The sequence below is a fragment of the Anguilla anguilla genome, chromosome 19 (genome assembly GCF_013347855.1).
Source record: "Anguilla anguilla isolate fAngAng1 chromosome 19, fAngAng1.pri, whole genome shotgun sequence".
NCBI classification, from domain to species: domain Eukaryota; kingdom Metazoa; phylum Chordata; class Actinopteri; order Anguilliformes; family Anguillidae; genus Anguilla; species Anguilla anguilla.
In genome coordinates, this window is record NC_049219.1 from 7,818,657 (window position 1) to 7,838,766 (window position 20,110).

The window sequence follows — 20,110 nt, forward strand, 5'->3', positions numbered from 1 at the left end:
TTCGATTTTAGACGGCTATTATAACTGCCAGTAATTTAAAATGACTCAGATTTGGACCGGTTTTGCTACAAGTAATGGTTAAGGCGCATGGAATTGAAAACAACAGCCAAACAGCCCAAATGAAAACTGTGTACCCCCCCACACCCTTCTTCAACAAATCTATTTGAAAAGACTCATTTCATGCTTTTCTAATGATAATGGCTGTGGAAGAAGTTTTATGATGGCCTCTGTTTTAGAGAAACGCTGAATTTATTTCCCTGGTTTGAAATTCTGCCGACGCTCCTGGAATTTTAAAATCCGAGCTGTTTCTCGAAAACAGCAATTTCCCCTCTCCGGGATTTGGACGCCTCTGTCCCGTTAAAGAGTATAATAGTCCGGCAGTGCTGACAGATTTTGAGCTGGAAGCCCGCGTGGGGAATTTACTGCATAGCTCGCTCGTAGTGACATTCAAGTGGGAAAACCTTCCATTAGTCCCACTTAAGAAAGAAAATAATTAATCCATTAAGACCGCCTTTTACAACCGTACTTTATACAAGCCATGTAGACAGTTAAAGCGTGCCGTTCTATAACCCCCTTGTTGAAAAACCCGATAGTGCCTTTGTGTTATTACATGCAAGCTAATAAGATGTATGTGGATGACACGCCTACACAACTGAGGACCTGCGAAGAGACATACAGTCATATAAATCCCTCCCTTTCCATCCCAGGCCATACTAGGGAGATTTTAAAGGGCAGAGCTTTGGTGATGAGGTCACACAAAAGAAGATACGAGGGGGGAAAAAAAAAAGAAAATATGCACTGGATTCAAGTGGACCGCATTGTCCCCCTCTGACAGCTATCACGTATTTGGGTTATTTGTGCAAACTGACTCCGTTGGCGCTAATGTATTTATATACGAGGGGTATTGTGTTCCCACTTTGTGGTTTTTGTTCTGGTAGCCTTAGTAACCCCTGAAATTGAACGAGCTGCTAATTGTTCTTAATTAGACGCTTTTAGAGCATGTTCTGGAGCGCCGAACCATCAATGTGAACATTTCACAGCGTGAACTGAACTTCCGTTGCTGAATAGCACAGGTGTGGTCACTGAGAGGTCGACCGCGTGTGGAATTTTACATACCCATGACACACTGTAACTTGCTGCAGTGTATTACCACAGCACAAACCTTGCAAAGGCAACATTCCAAACCCGGCAACACGCTCACAGTCACCTACATCCCCCGCCAAGTGTTGAACAAACCTATCAAAGCACTGATCGGACTTCCTGTTGAGGAAATGATTCCTTTCGACAGAGATTGCGCTTTTTAAAAAACTGATTACACTACAGACTGACAGTTGAAATCGGTGGTGTGCCAATTCGTGAAAGTGTATGGACGCCTGGTCACTGGAACTATTTCAAACTTTTGTGGTGTTGAAATGAGCTCGATTTTTAAAAAATAAATGAATGAATATTAAAAAATCAAGTTTTTTTTTCCAACAAACATGGTCTTTCATCCAAGTATGAAATTTCAAGCTGAAAATGTTGTGTACGGGGGGTCTGGCTGGAGCCAGAAACACTGTTCATGAAACCTTTTATTCTAGCCGTGCATCACAGGGCACTGTGGTGAGCTATTGAACCAAAAGCTTCATATAAAGATAGCAGGGACCAGACTGTCACACCAGCGTCTTCAGTGTGTGCCACCTCAGGAGCACGAGAGAGAGAGAAATGGGGAAAAGGCGAAACTGAAAAGCCAAGGTTAAAAAAACAAGTGAGTTTCAAAATTCAATATGTCCATTGTTCGCATTTCTGGTGTCTCTTTGCAACGTGTTCCTTAGTTTGCAGGCTTGAAAACAGTATTCCCCATCCCCACTGGATAATCTAAGTGCTCTACTGGGCGTGTGTTCTGATGGACAATCAGTGATGTGTTTTGTTGTTTGACCATTTAGTGATTTCAGAACAAGTGAATCTTAAAATCAGTTTAAGCCAGGGCAGTGAAACGAGGACAGCGTTAATATTTTTACTTCGTTACGGTCAGAATTCGCTTCTGTGTTAATGAGTTGGATTGTAGCCTGCTCTTGGTAAGGAGAGCACGGTAGACTGCGGGAGAAACACGGAATACCAAGGATTTGGCTCCCTCTGCTGGACAGAAAGAGCCTCTGCAGCACAGCGGTCAGCTGCCAAATAGCGCACCTGGAATGAATATCTTCATTACGGCGGAGCAGAAGGGGAACATGCTTGGCGCAGAGAACCTGTTGCATGCAGTGTAGCAGATGTTTCGCTCGTGGGAAACGCTGACTTAGCGCTGTCGATATTCCTGCGCATCAGCCCTTTTCCTGGTCTTCACTCCGAAAACTCGAGACTGCGATCCAAAAGCCTTCTGTCTGCCCCGTTCCAAGTAAGTCTCGTTCTTTCTGCATTGTTTCCTCAGTCACGGTATGTTGCATAGTAGCCCAGATTCCAGTAACAAACAACAGCCAGCCGGACATAGAAGAGTCAGTTGCGCAACTGCATTGCAACTGGGTACAGCTAGCCAGACCTGTGAAGTAAGAATTACCTGTTCCAGTTGTAATGCAGTTCTGTGGTCGAGGGGGTTTAATCTCTGAATAAGCACATTGCAATTGACCCACAACTTTTGTAATCATTATAATAATATGATGCTACTGGATTAGTTGTGTATGCACTTTCCATCTCATGAACTCAAGCCCCCAATCAGTGTGCATCATCCACTTTGTGCCATTTTTACTGTCTCTACCTACATTTGTCAATAAAGCACCAACACATACATTGGATTTTTCCCGGTCATTATGTTTACAATACTATAATATAAACCACATACCAACAATGGCAAGCTATAAATTTGCTGTATCATAAAAAGAAATGGTCACGCACCACCTTGTGGTGGCTTGGGGGCTTCTGTTGCTATGGAAAAGGGACAAGCATTTTTTTTTTCACTTTGTCCGACCTGTTTTGTTGCCCTTGCTGATACAAAGTAGGCTAATAAAACATATCGGTGATTAAACTGGCTGCCAGTTAAACGTCCTCAGAGTAATGACAACCCGCAGCGGAAACATAAAATGCCGAGGGTCAAAAATACGGAGCCGCCCACGTCATGCTAATGGATGTTCGCGTGCTTCCTCGCATAGTAAAATGTGCAGCGGACCCGCGATTACTGCAATTTCAGCTCCTCCAGTGACACCTAGAGGATAAAGGCTGAAATTCAACATAATTATTTCCCTGGTAACACGAGGAGGGTACACACCCTCCTAAGTTCAGTTGTTCTCGCACACAGCAAATGTCTTGTTCAATTAAGGCCGTTGAACCCAGTCAATAAGCTTAGCATCCATGAAAGATGACATGAGCGATTTGGCAAATTAAGGGCAGATGTTGGGATGAAATCCCGAAACGGACTCCGCCCTCCTTGTCAGGAGCTTCCGGCCACCGGTGTAAACGTTCAGCTCTAAGTCAGAGGTTTCCGAAATCTGTCCTGGGCCGCCTGTGTGTGCTGTTTATAGTTACAGCCCATCTCTGCATCAGCGGCTGAAAATGAGTTCCGTGAAATGTCCCTTAAAACTGTTAAAATGGGTGCACAGCAAAGGCCGATCCATTTCAGGATTTTGCTCCAACCTCTGCCCTTGATTATTTAATTTAGCTCAGTCACATCTCGATCTGACACGAAGCTACGAGTTTTAGCACGAGCTGCGGCCGCAGACCGCGAGCGTATCCTAAAGATTCTACTGTGCTCAAGTAGCCTACTAGGAGTTAGCTGCAGTAATTTATGGAGCTGTCAAAAAAAAACTAAAACTCAAGGTGCTCGGTTGGAGCTGTGCGTCCGTGTTAAAACTATGCAGGTTTGGACCGCAGCCACGCACATTGACTCCGCATTAGTATCAGTGACCGGGGACTGTCTGTGCTCTCGAAAAATATTACCCCAACTGTTTCCACCCGTCAGTACCTCTTATAAAAGGCATCATTTGCCAAATGACACTTTGGAGCAGGGACACTCGATCTTCCTCTCGAGGGCAAAATGGGGGCACTAGGCCGATTTTAACCCGGATCCAAAATGGAGGGTCCGCGTATAAAAAAGGGGCTGTAATTCCTACACTTACTGCCTGACGTGGATGTAAATACCTGCGAATTAAACTCGACAGTCTGCACTCTGTCCTCATATCCGTTCGCTGTTTCGTCCCCGCTCCATGGCGCTGGAGTGTCTGTGTATAGTACTTGGCTGTTGTGAAATGAGGTGACGCGTGAAATAAAAAGCGTAAACGTTTTATGATTATGCAAAAACCCGCAGTTTCCTTTTATTCCCTGATCCTCCAGCGTGAGGGGAACTGGGGGACTCCGAACGGAATCGCCGGCGCGCTTTCGCGCCACCCGCACCCCCGAGCGAGCGGACGAGTCGTGCAGGTTTTTTAAAATTCGCTATCGCGTTTACGGAAGACGTTGGCGAGCGAGGCGTGAGGCGTGAGGCGTGGTCTAAGTGCGACGTGCGACAGTCTTCGTTTCTTAGCCTATGTACAGGAAATAAAACAACGTTCGGTGCGCCGCGATTCACGACAGTGCAATTTCAAGTGGGCCGGAGACGCTCCGCCTTCTCGGACGGGGTTCCGGGGCCTTCGGAAGGTGGGGGGGCGGGGCTTGGGCAGGAGGAGGCGGAGCCTTGGTAGGATGTGCAGTGCCTTGAGAGAAGGAGGGGAGGGGGGGGGGGCGGGGCCGGGGCGGTTCACCACAGGTGCGTCTCTCTGATCTCGGCGATCACCTGGCTGGCTTTCTGCAGGGCCTGTGGGGGGGTGGGGGGGGGGAGACACACGGAGATGGTCAGTGACACTGTAACTGACACAGTGCCCCCCCGTCTCATACTCAATAGCACACTCACGTGTACAGAATGAGCTGCGAGTGAGTGTATACGGTTACCTTCATGCTCAGAGTCCACTGTGTGTGTGTGTGTGTGTGTGTGAGCGAGAATGCGTGGGTGTGAGTACGTGTACGTGCATGTTATGTGTGTGTGAGTGTTCTGTGTGTGTGTGCTTGCGTGCATGCATGTGTGTATGCGAGTGTGTGTGTATGTGTGTGCGCACTCACATCTGTGTGTGGTTACCTGCAGTCTGTCTCCAGTGCAGGCCCCAACATAAAGCCGTTAGAAGCATAAACCGAGTGCTTCTGTTTCCTCTTTCCTTTTTTATTTGCCCAGAAGTCAAAGTGATGTGCACAATATAAGATAATAACAACAATAAATAACTGATTTGTCGGGAAATTGATATTCAATTAACCGTAAATTAGATCAGGGTCAAAGCCTTGAAATCTTTTCCGATAAGTCATTTGTATTTGACTGAGCTTGGGCGAGTATAGTGGTGTGTATGTGTGTGTGTTTGTGTGTGTTTGTGTGTGTGTTTGTTTGTGTGTGTGTGTGTGTGTGTGTGTGTGTGTGAGTGTGTATGTATTTGAGTGTTTTGTGTGTGTGTGTGTGTGTGCGCGTGTGTGTGTGTGCGTGTGTGTGTGTGTGTGTGTCTGTGTGTGTGTGTAAGCAGGTGTGTGTGAGAGTGTGAGTGTGAGTGTGTGTGTGTGAGTGTGTGTGTGCGTGTGTGTGAGTGTGTGTGTGCGTGTATGTATTTGAGTGTGTGTGTGTGTGTGTGTGTGTGTGTAAGCAGGTGTGTGTGTGTGTGCGCGCGTGCGTGTGTGTGTGTGTGTGTGTGTGTGTGTGTAAGCAGGTGTGTGTGAGTGTGAGTGTGTGTGTGTGAGTGTGCGTGTGTCTGTATTTGAGTGTTTGGTGTGTGTGTGCGTGTGTATTTGAGTGTGTGTGTGTGTGTGCGTGTGTATGTATTTGAGTGTGTGTGTGAGTGTGTGTGTGTGTGTGCGTGCATGTGTATGTATTTGTGTGTGTGAGTGTGTGTGCGTGTGTGCGTGTGTGCGTGTGTGCGTGTGTGTGTGTGCGTGTGAGTGTGTGTGTGCGTGTGTATGTATGTATTTGAGTGTGTGTGTGTGTGCGTGTGTGTATGTATTTGAGTGTTTTGTGTGTGAGTGCGTGTGTGTGTGTGTGTGTGTGTGTGCGTGTGTGTGTGCATGTGTCTGTATTTGAGTGTGTGTGTGTGTGTTTGAGTGTGTGTGTGTGTGAGTGTGTGTGTGCATGTGTATGTATTTGAGTGTGCGTGTGTGTGTGTGTGTGTGTGTGTGTGTGTGTGTGTGCGCGTGTGTGTTTACCTTCAGCATGTCCGCCGCCTCGTTGCGTCTCTGGGCCATGTCCTCTGACTCGGTCAGCAGGTCGTCCAGCAGGCCTGCTTTGTACAGCTGCCCCACCAGCTCACTCTGCAGGCTGTCCTTCACATGGTTCACCAGGAAGTGCATCACTGCCTTGGGCACGCTGCAGAGAGAGGTACAGCGCTGAGGCACTGACACTGCGGGAACCAGACTGAGGCACTGACACTGCAGGAACCAGACTGAGGCACTGACACACTGCAGGAACCAGACTGAAGCACTGACACACTGCAGGAACCAGACTGAAGCACTGACACACTGCAGGAACCAGACTGAGGCACTGACACTTAACAGACTAGACTGCAGCACTGACACGCTTAATATACTAGACTGCAGCACTGACACACCACATTGAGTCATTACCTGTCCTGGATGTTTTTTCGGACGATGAGGAAGTAGGACTTAATGAGCCTCTCGATGACCTCACAGTCACGCTGTTCCCGAGAGGAGAGCTTCCGGGTGAATGGAATGGGCTGTAGAGGAGGCTGGAGATTAGCCAATCACGGCCAGGCACGGAGAGTCTTTGAAATGGCCTGAATCTTTAACAACCGCAGCGTGCCTGAACCACAGTTTTTGCATTTAATCCGAAGGATGGCACTGCCTACAGTACAGTATCCCCATCACTGTGCTGTGAAAAGGGTACAGGGTGGTACGGCTGCTTAGCTTCAGCAGTTTGACACGAGAAGGCTACAGGGTGGCATAGCTGCATACTAGCTAGCTAATTTTAGCCTACTACACACACAGACCACAAATTACAGTTTACAATGGAGTTATTAAGCAGACACTTTGAGCCAAAGCAAATGTCAACCATCCCACTTAACATGCTAACAGCCGCGTAGCATCACAGCCGCAGCTGAGCGACAGGAAGTCCCCCCCGGGCCGCCGGCGGGACACACCCACCACGTCCAGCAGGTTGATGGCGTGCCCCCCCCACGGGCTGGAGGGACGAGGGGGCGTGGCTTTGCCCCGCTCCTCGGGAAGCCCCTCCTCCCCCTTCCTCAGCATGCCCCTCCAGGTCCCCGCGCCGGCCTCCGGGTCCCCCTGCGGCCCCCCTCCGGCCCCGCCCTGCGGAGAGACGTGCGGCCAATGAGGGCTTGGCGCTCACCCCCCCCAAAAGCATTTCTGTTGCCTGAAGTTATTTGCTGGGTACAGATTTTGTGGGGGAAAAAACTATTTTTTCCTGAATTTTTGCTGAATGTGTCATATTTTTAACAGTTTGAACAGTTGAATATTTTTACTCAGGAGAGATGAATATACAGATAGTTCGGTGGTGCGTAACTCTTCATGACGCTGGTTGCTGACTCTAAGCATGGGACGTGACCCATTTCTCTACTACAACTGAGCCTTTCATCCTAAATGAAAGCGCTTCGCTTGTTTCGCTTTGTAAATCGCTCTGGGCGATTGCCTCTTCGTGAGTTCCGTAAGCTGAGCCAAAATGGCGTACGGGCGCGTGCTGCGACGCCTTTCGACACTTTCGTCGTCTTTGGAACGTAACCAAACAATTCCGAAGAGTGTTCGCCTGGAAGTGGGTCAAGGGTAAAAGGCAAAAAAAAAAAAGTTGGGGAAATAAAGGGACTGTCTCCATGCCAACGGCACGCGAGTCGCACCTGGGCGCCCTCCGCCTCCGCGGGAGCTGGGCCTTCGCTAGGGGGCGCCGACGGCCCACCGGGACCCTTTAGAGACTAGAGAGAGAGAGAGAGACAGAGAGGGAGAGAGGGAGAGAGGGAGGGAGAGAGGGAGAGAGGGAGGGAGGGAGGGAGAGAGGGAGAGAGGGAGGGAGGGAGGGAGCGAGGGAGGGAGGGAGGGAGCGAGGGAGGGAGGGAGGGAGAGAGGGAGGGAGGGAGAGAGGGAGAGAGGGAGGGAGAGAGAGGGAGGAAAACAATGCAGAGGACAGCAAGAGGTGATGTCAGAGACTGGAGGGGGCGGGGCATCTGACGGCCTGACGTATCGAAGAGGGAGGAGTCAAGGGTTTGCCATAAGGGTTTAACGACGCCGCGAAAAAAAAGGGGGCTTAAGGGCGCGGAGGGCCTAGCGCGGCGGTACCTTGTCGCGTGGGACGGCCGCGGGCAACTCCCTCATCCGGTTGCGCCTCTGCTCCTGCGGGAAAGAAGGGATTTTTTTTTTTAAACGAAAAGAGGGTACACAAGCAGTGCCTCACCTGGAAATCGAACCTGCAACCTCTAGAGTTAGGAGGCCGGTGTCCTAGCGACCACGCCTGTTCTCACGTTCTCACCTCTATGTTGCTGTTCATGAGGCCGCAGGCGTCGGCGAAGTCCGGGTGCTTGGTGTTGATGTAGGCCAGCTCTATGGCCACCAGGTTGTGCACCTGAAACGGAAGCGGCGTCAGTCTGGCGCTCCGACCCGCAGGAAAGAGAAGCTTCCGGAAAACCTGACGTGGGAATCCCCCCCCCCCGCATAGGGACAAGGGACAGCCAAGCGGCACCAAACCCCTCTCTGAGGGAGGGGAGGACAGGATGGATGGAGGGATGGGGGGAGAGGGGAGGAGAAAGGATGGCCGGAGATCGGCTCACCATCTCGTTGGTCACTGGCAGCCTCTTGCGTAGGAGGGAGGTCACCACCTCGGCGATGGCGTCGTGGAGCTTCGGAAACCGCAGCAGCTCCTGGGGCGGCAGGACACGGTGCAGTGAACCGGCAATCCTGTGTGCTGTCGACGCTGCAGCTTGTATAGTACGGTATAGCACAGTGTACCTGCGTGCTGTAGATATATTATGGTATAGCACAGTGTACCTGCGTGCTGTAGTTATAGAACGGTATAGTATAGTCTACCTGTGTGCTGTTGTTGCTGCAGTGCGTATAGTATGGTATAGTATAATGCACCTGTGTGCTGTACTTTATAGTATAGTGTACCTGTGGGCTGTAGCTATAATATGGTATAGCATAGTGTACCTCTGTGCTGTAGTTATAATATGGCACAATATATTGTACCTGTGTGTTGTAGTTCTGGTATGGTATAGTATAGTGTACCTGTGGGCTGTAGTTGCTGCAGTATGTATAGTATAGTGTACCTGAGTGCTGTAGCAATAATATGGTATAGTATAGTGTACCTGAGTGCTGTAGTAATAATATGGTATAGTGTACCTGAGTGCTGTCGTAATAATATGGTATAGTGTACCTGAGTGCTGTAGTTGCTGCAGTATGTATGGTATAGTATAGTATACCTGAGTGCTGTAGTAATAATATGGTATAGTATAGTGTACCTGAGTGCTGTAGTAATAATATGGTATAGTATAGTGTACCTGTGTTCTGTATTTGCTGCAGTATGTATGGTATAGTATAGTATACCTGAGTTCTGTAGTTACTGCAGTGCTGTATGGTATAGTATACCTGAGTGCTGTAGTTGCTGCAGTGCTGTATAATCCTCTGCATCTCCTCGTGCACCAGCTCCACACAGCGCAGACTGGGCTCCTCCAGCCGCTTCACCTGCCTCTTCACCAGCAGCTCAAAGGACACCTCGGGCACGAACAGGGCCGGGCGGGGGCCCTGCGGGGGGACGCACACGCCTTTACCCAGCAGCCCCTCCGGCACCGACCGCGGAGGGGCGAGAAGCCACCCTCCCAGCTCACCGTGGCATTCCGAATCGCCGTCAGAACGTCTATGGTGGTGAGGCCGCCCAGCGGGTCCACCGATTCTAGCGTCCGCCCGAACGTCTCGTGGAATATGTAGCAGATCCTGGCCCCGCCGCACCTGTGACATCACAAAGACCAGACGAGAGTTCCGCTAACTGATGACAACATCAGCTCTGAAATCCCGGAAGCTAAGTCGATACCGTCCAACGTCACATTAAAGCGTGTGCCCTAAAGGACAAATTCACCCAAAAACTACAAAAATATTTTCTCCATCTGCAGACAATAATACAAACAATCTATTTATATGATGACACTTTTATGTTGAAAGCTGCTGTGTGCAGCCATTTCCTCATTTCCCTTGCCTCAAAATCCCACAGCTCATTGCAGAGTCTTTGCCTGCGATGTCTATGAGGTGTCGGTGAAATGCTAGATGGGAACTGTATTGCGATGCAAAATCGGCACTGCTAAGGAGCCGCTCTAGTGCTTGCACTGGCCCCGCAGTCTGGTGTCGAATCGGAACCGTGCCTGTCCCCTCCATTTGCCATTTTGGCAGTCCCTTGAGAAAGGTTCCACCGAGACATCGCGTTTTTAAGGCCGCCATTTTTGTTTAGCTCCAATTTTTTTTTTGTGCGTGGGTGCGTGAGGGCAGGGGGGGCGGGACTCACAGCTCGGCGGTCTCGATGTACTTGGCGGTGCCCTCGATGGTGTGGCAGTACTCGGCGGCGAACTTGGTGACGAGCTGCAGCAGGGCGGCGCTCTTGTCCCCCACGGGCTGGCCGTAGCCGGCGAGCAGCGACTGGTACTGCGCCGCCAGCACGTTGAGGCGCGTCTTCAGCTCCGGCAGGCAGTCGCGGATGTGGTGCATCAGCAGCCTGCGTGGGGTACGGAGGGGTGGGTGGGGGATGGGGGATGGGTGGTGGGCAGGCCGGGGGGCTGGCAATTCCGGTCCAGGAGGGCCGGTGGGTACGCTGGGTTTCGTTTTTCCGCCAATTGCCCCGGCTAAAATGCGCCAACTGGCAGTATGGGCAACGCCAGGGCTGGTTCACGCGTAGTTTAGATCACGGTAAAACTTTTCATGTAGGGACACAAATAACAGTCTTTGGCTTTGGCCGTTCATGCGCTCAATCAAGAAATGTGACTACAATGTCAGGTGACATAAATGTTAGGGCTAACTGAGTAACTAAGGCCAGAAGTTAGCATGAAAAACAGAAATTGACACGGCCCTCGTTTGCCCACCTCTGGTTTTTAGAGCCACTCAGCGGCCATGCAGAGCTTTCCCAGAGGTGGAAATTCCAGGTTCAGAAAGTAAACATCCTCCATTTTGTTTCCAGTCACTGGGATTTGCTAATTGGCACAATTCTTCAGCCAGGAGGTGGAACTAATTGGTGAAATCAGCCGGCTGAGTTCATGGGTGGAAGAAACACACGGCAGGACTTTTACTTTCTGACCCCCAGAATCAGAATCAGTTACACGGGGTGCGGTTTACATACGATGTGAAGTGGATAAATATTTCCCCAAATCTGAGGACCTTTCCCAAGGATTTTCGAGGAACCCCAACCTTGAGAACCTTGTTAGAAGGCCTCTCAGTTATTTTGAGATCAAGCACGTCTCCTGTTAAAGGTTTTCCATGGTTGATAACCCTGAACCATTTCAGCTGAAACACAAAGACACACCTTGCTTTGATTGCAAACGGTATTTTTGCTGAGCTCAGTGCGGTTAATGCGTTTCTCTGAGCTGACGCGTTAGCGGTCACGGGTTGCTTTCGGCTTGCAAAGTTCTCTCGTGACTATTTTTTCTCCCCGTTTTTTGCTTTATTCCTTTGATGGACGTTGATTCCCCGAGACCAGGACTAAAGGGGATTAGCGCTTGGCGCCGTTTCAAAGCTAACCGGGTGAGCCGTACGGCTAGCGCAAACGGAATATTAATTTCAAGGTCGCGCGATCAAGGTCGACGTAGGACAAAAGCGGCAGAGAGCGCTGGCTCAGGAGCCTAAGCGTTCACGACACCAGATGCGGGGAAACCTTACCTGTTCAGCGTCCGGGCGAGATATTTGGTTCCGTTTCTGTTGGCGAGAGAGGGGTACTTCTTCTGCAGGAAGGCGTATTCATCCCGAATGGCGTCGGCCACACACTTCTTATTATTTATGTCCAACTGGCTCCTGCGGGCCAAGAAAGGACAGTGAGAGACATTTACATTCACTTACCAGACCCTCTCATCCAGAGCAACGTAGAACAGCACTTATGAATAGGAGTAACGCTATCTGTAAATGGTCCTTTGTAGGAGCTTAATAACCTCTTCGTAAACTCGACATAGACATTTCTAAATTCAACGGTCAGTAAGTGCAGGGAGTCATACGGCGTGTGTTACTTTGTAGTGTCACTTGATGCATCATCAGTGGTGACATAACAGTCCTTATTTTCGTTCCTTATTGTAGCATTAAAGAATGTTTATGTAGTGCTTATGAAGGTGGTGTTTACTGCCTATGAAGGAGTTGCGTAGCTCTTAAGAAGGACCATTCATAGTGTTGACGAATGAGGACAGCAGAACACCACTGTCAGTGTAGGCACAAGATTTGGCGAGAACACAATAGAAATAAAGTGATGTAAAAATCAATGCTGTGATCAATATGCCGTCCTGCATTCGAGCCAAACTGAAAGGGAAACATTTATCCAAGTCTGCAGTAGAAGTATACCAGGAATTACATTACAAAGAGCACCAAAATCCCTAGCTAACGTCCAGCTAAAGCACGTTCATGTGTAATGAAGCACACGCACAGGGTGGGAGCGGAGGAGCGGAGGAGGGCTACCTGTTGACCACGCCCACGAGGCCCAGCTTGACGGGGACGACCCTGCCCGTCAGCACGTCCATGGCGTCCGTCCCGGCGTCCATCAGGTCCAGCTTGGTGACCACGGCCAGGGTCCGGCGTCCTGCGGCACAAGACCCGGTGTGAGGGGTCTGTTCTCATTGGCTACTCTAACATTTACCGGCCCAATAGCGACTTGCGCGCCTTGCCATTTTTTTTTACATACCGATTTATACAGCCGGATATTTACTGAGGCAAGTCAGGTTAAGCACCTGGCGCAAAGTTGGGATTTGAGATCTGGGATTTGAACCTGCAAACCTCTAAGTTACAAACCCACGCCCCTTAACCACTGTACTACATTATGGCCTGATCTCATGTGGCTAGATTCTCAATGTCTGTCGGGCTACGGTAAGAGTGAGGGTGGAGCAGGGGTCGGGGGTCGAGATGGGGGTCAGGGGGTGGGGTCGGTAGGCGGCGCTGACCGTCGGGGTCCACTTCCCGGGCCAGCTTGAGCGCCTCAGAGGTGGCCATGTCGGTGTTGGCGGCCGTGACGGCCAGGATGATGCAGTTGGGGTTGCTGATGTGTTTCAGGATGAGCTCTCTGATCTGGACCTCGATGTCTTTGGGCTGGTCTCCCACCGGAACCTTGGGAAGGGGGGCGGGGGAGGGACACGCCGAACCACAGGAGAACACAGTCACACCACTGACAAAGTTATTGGTTTTTTGAAAATTCATTCACGCCCTTGGACCAATCAGAATCGAGTGGTCAGCCAAGTCATTGTGTAAACTACCGTGTTAAATATACTGCTTCAATACACTCCTTGATGTAATGGCTTCTGTAGAGCCCAATGTTCATTGACAAACCCGGGAACATGTATAAAGTAACTCATTGTTACACTGTGTTTAAATGACAGAGACGGTGCATTTTCGCAGGCCGAGCAGGACCAGGGATGGGCGCACCTTCGTGATTCCCGGGAGGTCCACCAGCGTGAGGTTCACCACATGAGGGGAGAAGACTTTCAGGTGAATGGGCTCGTCGCTGATACCCTACGGGAATTGAAACGCCGAGTCACTGAGCGCGATTGGCGCTCACTGAACGCAGGTGCTGAACGCAGGACGCGCCAGTCGACGCTCACTTGAAACCCTGCTGCGGCTTGTTTGATTACTGTTTACTGACTTAGAGCACGGTTTTCAGCCGCAAGCAACCTTTACAATAAAAGATCCATTTTGATATATTTTGACTTCTCTTTCGGGGAGTTTTCAGGAGTGTTCATATCAGTACCTGCACTTGAGTTTCTACTGTAAATTACTTCGTTTATTTAGCACTTAACCCAAAGCGCTTTGCGTAATTTAATTTGCATTTCAAAAAGAGGCAAACAAAATATAGGAATCTGAGATAATTAGAGGTAGAAAAAAATCATAAAGGCTGTGCATAAAGAGAGTAAGGTAAACTGTAAATTCACATACAAATTAGAGATTCTTTTCAAGTGGGGAAATTATGTGGAAGAGGAGTTAAATGTCTGCCCATCACTGGTGAGGAGCTTGATCTCCAGCAAAAAAGATCCTTTAAATGCTCCCCGGCAGACATGCTCAATACTGACCCAAGGAAAAAGAGTTCCCCGTTGTAAAAGGGAAAGTTCCTGTTCCTCATTTGAAACTGAAGGAAAAACAAGAAGGCCATGACGTGGTGACGTTTTTTCTCCGGGCTCTCTCACCTTGTTATTGCCGGATATTCTTTCCGTTTCACTTTCGATCTCTCGCCTGATTTCGCCGAAGTCGGTGAATATCTGAAAACGCACGCGTTCGTGCGGACGCAGCAGAACACGCACGTTGACAGACAGATTCAATTAACAGAGTCACAAATGTACTTTAGCATCAATCATATTTGTGAAGACAATAGATATCGGTTTCAGTAGGGGGGCCAAGGCATTCCAAATTTTCTGGGGTGACAGCTTAAATTTAAATGTACCACTGTGTGTTTATTCCTTGCGCCATAACACAGCACTGCCTGCTACAAAAATACCCGAAAGCAAGCCGTACCTTGTTTTTGGTGTGCAGAAATCTTCCCCACTCTTCGCTCTCCACTCCTGCGTGTTGAACAAAAAAAGGCGTTAAGACTGACAGCTGAGGACCGCACACTTCGCAGCAGCGCTTCTCACTGTTCACTGGGGACCCGGACCCACTGCCTATGCTGGTTTTCGTTCCAGCCAATCTCTTGATCAACTGAGGTTACAGAAACCACGTTTAAGTTCCGATATAATTTTGTCCTAATTTGCTCCGTCATTGAACTCCTGATTATTCATAAAGTCAGTGATAAGGTTATCGCAGTTATAGCTATTAAGACCCTGCTGATTTCTGTCTGTCGGTTAATAAAAGGTCAGTTTAAAATCATTTTAAAAAAGAAACCTCTTTTTAAAGAAATCATTTGCCCATCCATCAGATGATGGGGATCTGACCGAATAAAAGTCCTAGGCGTGTGGATGTGAAATACCTATTCTACATAGCGTGCGTTGCTGTCTCTAACATAATGTAACATTATTTGTAAATTAACTTTCAATTGACACTGAGTGTCTAAAGAAGACTAGTCCATTCCCTTTACAATTCAGAGAGATACAATTATGATAGGAATGAAAACCAGCATTCACAGTATACATGGTGAAACCCCTGTGCTGGAAGATAGCCATGCGCCTGGTATACTACATGAGTTAGCCTGCAGTGTGGCTGGTCAGGTTGGTGAAGTGACACGGCAGCTGGCTATGCTGGCCAGCCTCACTCACTGTCCACTCTCCTGGGGCCAAGGGAGGTTATGGGTATTTGGCCTTGCTAATTCTGCTGGATGCGAATTCTAGCCAAAAAAAAGAGCGTGTGAAAGAACTGCAGTGCATTGTGGGAGGCACAGAGAGGCATGCGTTCTGCTGGTGACGTCTGCACTAAACAAAGCGGCACTTCACTTTAATGCGTCTTGCAGCGATCGGTTGCGCAGCAAACAAAAAAAAAGACAGGTGTGGACACGATCGGGATTTAGCGGCAATTTGAGGAGCGTTTTTGAATGCGTTTGATTGGCAGTGCCGGTCCTCGGGTCCGTGTGGAAAGGTGGTCTCAACGCACTCAAAATGTATTTGACCGGTAAGGGGGGTCCGTGCCCGCACCCTCCAGTCAGTAGGCCTAATCCTTCAGGCACGTGGGGCATGACACAGTCCTGGTGCACTGTCCATCCAAAACCGTTTAATAGATTATTTTTTGTAATGTTTTTTTTTTCTTCAAAAACCAGTGTTCTAGAACTCAGTTGCTTTCAATTATCAGTAGTGATTGTGACAACAGCACGTTCAGTTTAGAACATTAGCTGAACGTTTCAGTTAAGAACATTCTAGTGATCTTGCACCTTCAAGGGTTAAAAGCGGACTCCGCTCAACGCGATTACGTGGATCTGTTTAAGAAGATTGGCCGCTAAACTCGTAAGCGCGTAATTTGCACAAAATAAAATGAGCCGTGGTGCGGAAGCGATGACTGCAAATCGAAAGTAGGGAGAAAGAAAAAAGAAATAAAGCAGACAGATAGACAGGAAAAGGAGACCTTTGTCAAAGCGCCCGTTTTTCCATGAGTTGAGGTCTGCGGTTGGAGAGGAAACGACAGGGGAAAGCATTAGCGCCGGTACCGCTGCGCACAGAAATCCATTAGTTTGTGTTGCGGCAGCCAAGGGCCACACTTGTGTTTTGGGTCCACTTTCCATATCGCGTTAAATGACCTGGCAACGGAGTGGGGTGACTCGCGCACACATTTGCGGTAATAGGCAAATACTGAGCTACATTTTGCAAGCATTTGCTTGGGAAAATGAGGGAATTGACCATTGACAGCAGCGCGTTTCCTTTGTGAAACAATTAGCTGCTAATTTTGGTTTCAAAGGCACGCAGGCATTTCCATGAGAAAACGACAGCATTTTTGTAGTAATGGGAGACAAGCTCTACTGCTTTATTTCTTCTAGAAATCTTTCCTGCTGCCTTCTGACTCCCTGACCGGCTATGACAAGCCGCTGTGCCAAACTGAAATATCGCCTGGAAAAAATAGTAATACATTTTTTTTAAAATAAGCATGGACTGACAACTCAGAACGCAGAATTATGCCGAGTCACAGAACGAAGTTGATGACAGTGTCTAAATTAGAACACATACTGTATCAACACACACACGCACCACAGAACAGTGTTTTAAGCAAACTCCCACAGAGGTAGGAAAGGTCACAGTCGCACAGAGAGAGCGGGGCACAGCGATTGCTGATGCAGCCCCACGGAGCTTTCGCGGTTGGCGTTACCGTTCTCTTCGCCTGTCTTCCTGCGGTCCTCCGGGTCTACGTGCACCAGTTGCAGGATTAGCGGCCGGCGCGTTACGATGCCCGTTCCCCGTGGCAACAGGTCTCGCCCCACCAGGCTCTCCAATACGGAGCTCTTCCCGCTGCTCTGAGGACAGACATCACCAAGCGTCACTTCCAAAACCGCACACAGAACGTCTGACCAGTATTACACATCTAATTATACTATGGCCTAAATTCAACTAACACCTGTTTTTAAGTTTGACTTAAAGGAAAACGCAATACTTACACTTTCTCCTCACAAACTCAATTTTGTGGTGAGTTGGTTTGGTTATTGCTGAACTCACCAAACGGTATCAATCAAATGGACTGCATTTATATATAAATATATTCAATCCTTGCTTTTAATTGTTAATCAATGGCAAGAACAAATATCTGTTGATTCACAGCCTATGTAGGCCTACAATACACCAGGACAGTGCAGTCTGACTTGCGCATCTTACACTGATAGCCTTTAAAGACTGTGCTTACTTACGCATCTAACACTGGTGGCCTATAAAGACGTGCTTATTTGCGCATCCAACACCGATAGCCTGTTGGATGCGAGTGATTACATCCCACATACTAAATGACACTGTAGCAACAGTAGCTGGCTGCAATATGTGAGAGAGGAAAAAAATCTCACGAGTCTAATTCACACACGGTCATGGAAAAATATCAAGAGGGCTGTGCCATAGATTAGTTCCGCGTTATTGAGGCACACAAGTCACACGTTACTAAAACGACGCATTTTCTAACACACCTTTATGTCTCGTTATGGACAACACGCATTGTATTACTTTCAGCACAGTCTGTGTTTAAAAAGTCTCCCTTTGTAACACAGATTATACAGGCTGTATGCAACACAGAAGTAGTTAGCCTGCTTAATTGACACAATGTTTTGAAACCATTATGTCAAAAGGGCTTGTCATACCCTTTACTACATCTTTCTGCGATATCAGAATATGACAGTACACCACTGACAGTCCCTATAGGGTCAAACAACTGGAAATTAACCGGGGTGAAAAAGGAACTTGTCCAGAGATCTAGTTTGACTGTAGGCTAGCTACTGTATCAAGCTAATGATGGGCTCGATAATCTTATCTTAGGTCCGTTATGCTAGCTTCCTTGTTCGTTTTCCGCACAATTCACGTCATTTGCTTGTTCTAAGTAGCCTGAACATCTGTCACATTCCTGTGGTTACAGTAGCTACTTCTCAGCGTCGTAACAACATAGCTTTTCGGTAGCTATCCGCAAACATTATATCAGTAAATATACAAAACAGCTGCAGTAAAACGTCTCAAGCGCATCACACAAAATAGAGCTAGCTAACTTTGTCGCACATTGTCCTGTTGTGACAACTTAAAGCATGTAACCTATTTGATTCCAATATACACGGCACTTCGCAGCAGATGGCTTCCAACCCGTTATGGGTAGATTGACAGCTGAATAGTTGCAAGGTGCCCTTATACCTGCGTTCCCACAACTGCAATTTGCGGAAGCTGGATGATATCGGCTCCCACTGTGTTAAAGACGTCCTGAAGCTTGTTTATAACGGGGATGAGAGCCTCCATGTTTCAGCAAATCTGCCACCTGCCGAAATGAATGGAGAAAACTGCTAACTACCCCGCGAAGCACGGGCACAAAGTCATGTAATGCCCCTTAACATTGGCACCGACAAACCTGCCCGGCCCGATGGAAAACTATGCTCCGCAATATTTTGCCGCGCTGCATTCTGGATCGTGTAGTCATTTTAAGGCCGAAATCGCTCGCTGGTTTTCCTCGGGGCGTGAAAAAAAGACTACAGTTCCTATGAGAGCGTGAAAACGAATACTTGTACGCCACAGGACGCCAGTATGCGGGGGGCTGCTGTAGTTTATTTTTAAGTACAGTAGGCTATATGGGGGACATGACAGTAACCGATTGATTCTGTATAACGGCGTGTCTAGCTACTGTAGCTTTGTTAAATTTGTGGGAGAAGTTGGAATACAGCTCCAAACAGAAAGAATTCATTGGAAAGCTGTTTGCTGTTTTATAAAATTATATAGAAACATTTTAAACCGTGATAAACACATTCCTGATATTAAAAATGCAAATACTGACACAAGTAAATGCATACAAAAGTCAGTAATCAAGTGTGTTATCTCAAAGCACAGTCCATGACTGCTGTAGATAGCACTCAATACATGTTGAATTGCGCAGCAAGGCAAAGTTATTCACTTGTTTACCACTTTCATATCTTACTGTACAACTTTGCCTTTAAATTAGCTGTTCTACAATTATATTGTGGTAGGCTGTATTATTTTCTTTTGATACATTAATGTACGCTTTTAGTACCTTGCCTCCTGCAGTTTGATGACTTCCTTTCCTTGGTTGCCTTTACGAGGTGAAGCTTGATGCGGGAAAGGCTTTTCGAGGAGCCGAGGCAGGGTTAGCATCAGCACCTGTGGGCCAACCGCTTTTTAGGAAATGTGACTCAGCGGACCAAATAAAACTGTAGGCCCGCATGGTTTAGATCCACAGGGATGGCAGAAGCTCCAGTACAGGGGCGACATACCTCAGGAGGTAAGACCGATTGTCTGGCAGTCGGAGGGTTGCTGGTTCAAACCCCGCCCTGGGCGTGTCAAAGTGTCCTTGAGCAAGACACTGAACCCCTAACTGCTCTGGCGAATGAGAGGCATCAATTGTAAAGCGCTTTGGATAAAAGCGCTATATAAATGCAGTCCATTTACCATTTACCATTTGTACAATGAAATGCAAATACACACATGCGCACACACACTATCTCTCTCTCACACACACACACACACAGACGTATAGAAACTGCTGAGGTAGAAGATGAACAAAAGAAGAAAGGCTTGTGAATGCCTATGTAATGTGTGCTAGCAATGTGAGAAAAAGTTGTCCCTGTAGTTGGGGGAAAAAAACAAATCAACTGTATGTCAACAAACCACAAATCTACTGTTACATAAAGTTGAATGTGTAACCACGGCAATCTGTAGTAAATATACTAAAATGGCAATAATAAAACTTACTATTGTTCAAATAATTTTTGCATAGTGAGCAGAGCAAAAAATAAATAAATACGTTTACTGAATTTGTGAATTTCCGTATTCCTCTAGGTGGCAGTGTTTTACTGAGGAGAATA

General features: G+C 48.0%; 1 protein-coding gene and 1 long non-coding RNA gene across 6 annotated transcripts in view; both read right to left on the reverse strand.

Annotated features, from left to right (window-relative positions):
- Positions 1 to 20,110, reverse strand: part of LOC118219326 — a 285,113-nt gene that overhangs the window by 198,195 nt on the left and 66,808 nt on the right. The gene's annotated exons all lie outside the window — the stretch shown is intronic.
- Positions 2,701 to 18,693, reverse strand: LOC118219268 (dynamin-1-like protein). 5 transcript variants are annotated; one of them, XM_035402296.1, is made up of 20 exons: positions 18,435 to 18,693; positions 16,927 to 17,071; positions 16,192 to 16,227; positions 14,659 to 14,705; positions 14,334 to 14,405; positions 13,579 to 13,665; positions 13,101 to 13,263; positions 12,622 to 12,742; positions 11,842 to 11,973; positions 10,481 to 10,687; positions 9,813 to 9,933; positions 9,574 to 9,729; positions 8,760 to 8,849; positions 8,462 to 8,554; positions 8,272 to 8,325; positions 7,836 to 7,910; positions 7,129 to 7,293; positions 6,592 to 6,701; positions 6,175 to 6,334; positions 2,701 to 4,756 (listed from the first exon to the last, which is right to left on the reverse strand). In XM_035402296.1, exons 1-20 carry the CDS (start codon positions 18,534 to 18,536, stop codon positions 4,700 to 4,702), a joined length of 2,193 nt encoding a protein of 730 aa, XP_035258187.1. In that variant the 5' UTR covers positions 18,537 to 18,693; the 3' UTR covers positions 2,701 to 4,699. The 5 variants fall into 5 exon arrangements, with proteins under 5 accessions (XP_035258187.1, XP_035258188.1, XP_035258189.1 ...); XM_035402297.1 differs by lacking the exon at positions 16,192 to 16,227 and having other exon boundaries at positions 18,435 to 18,692; XM_035402298.1 differs by lacking the exon at positions 7,836 to 7,910 and having other exon boundaries at positions 18,435 to 18,692.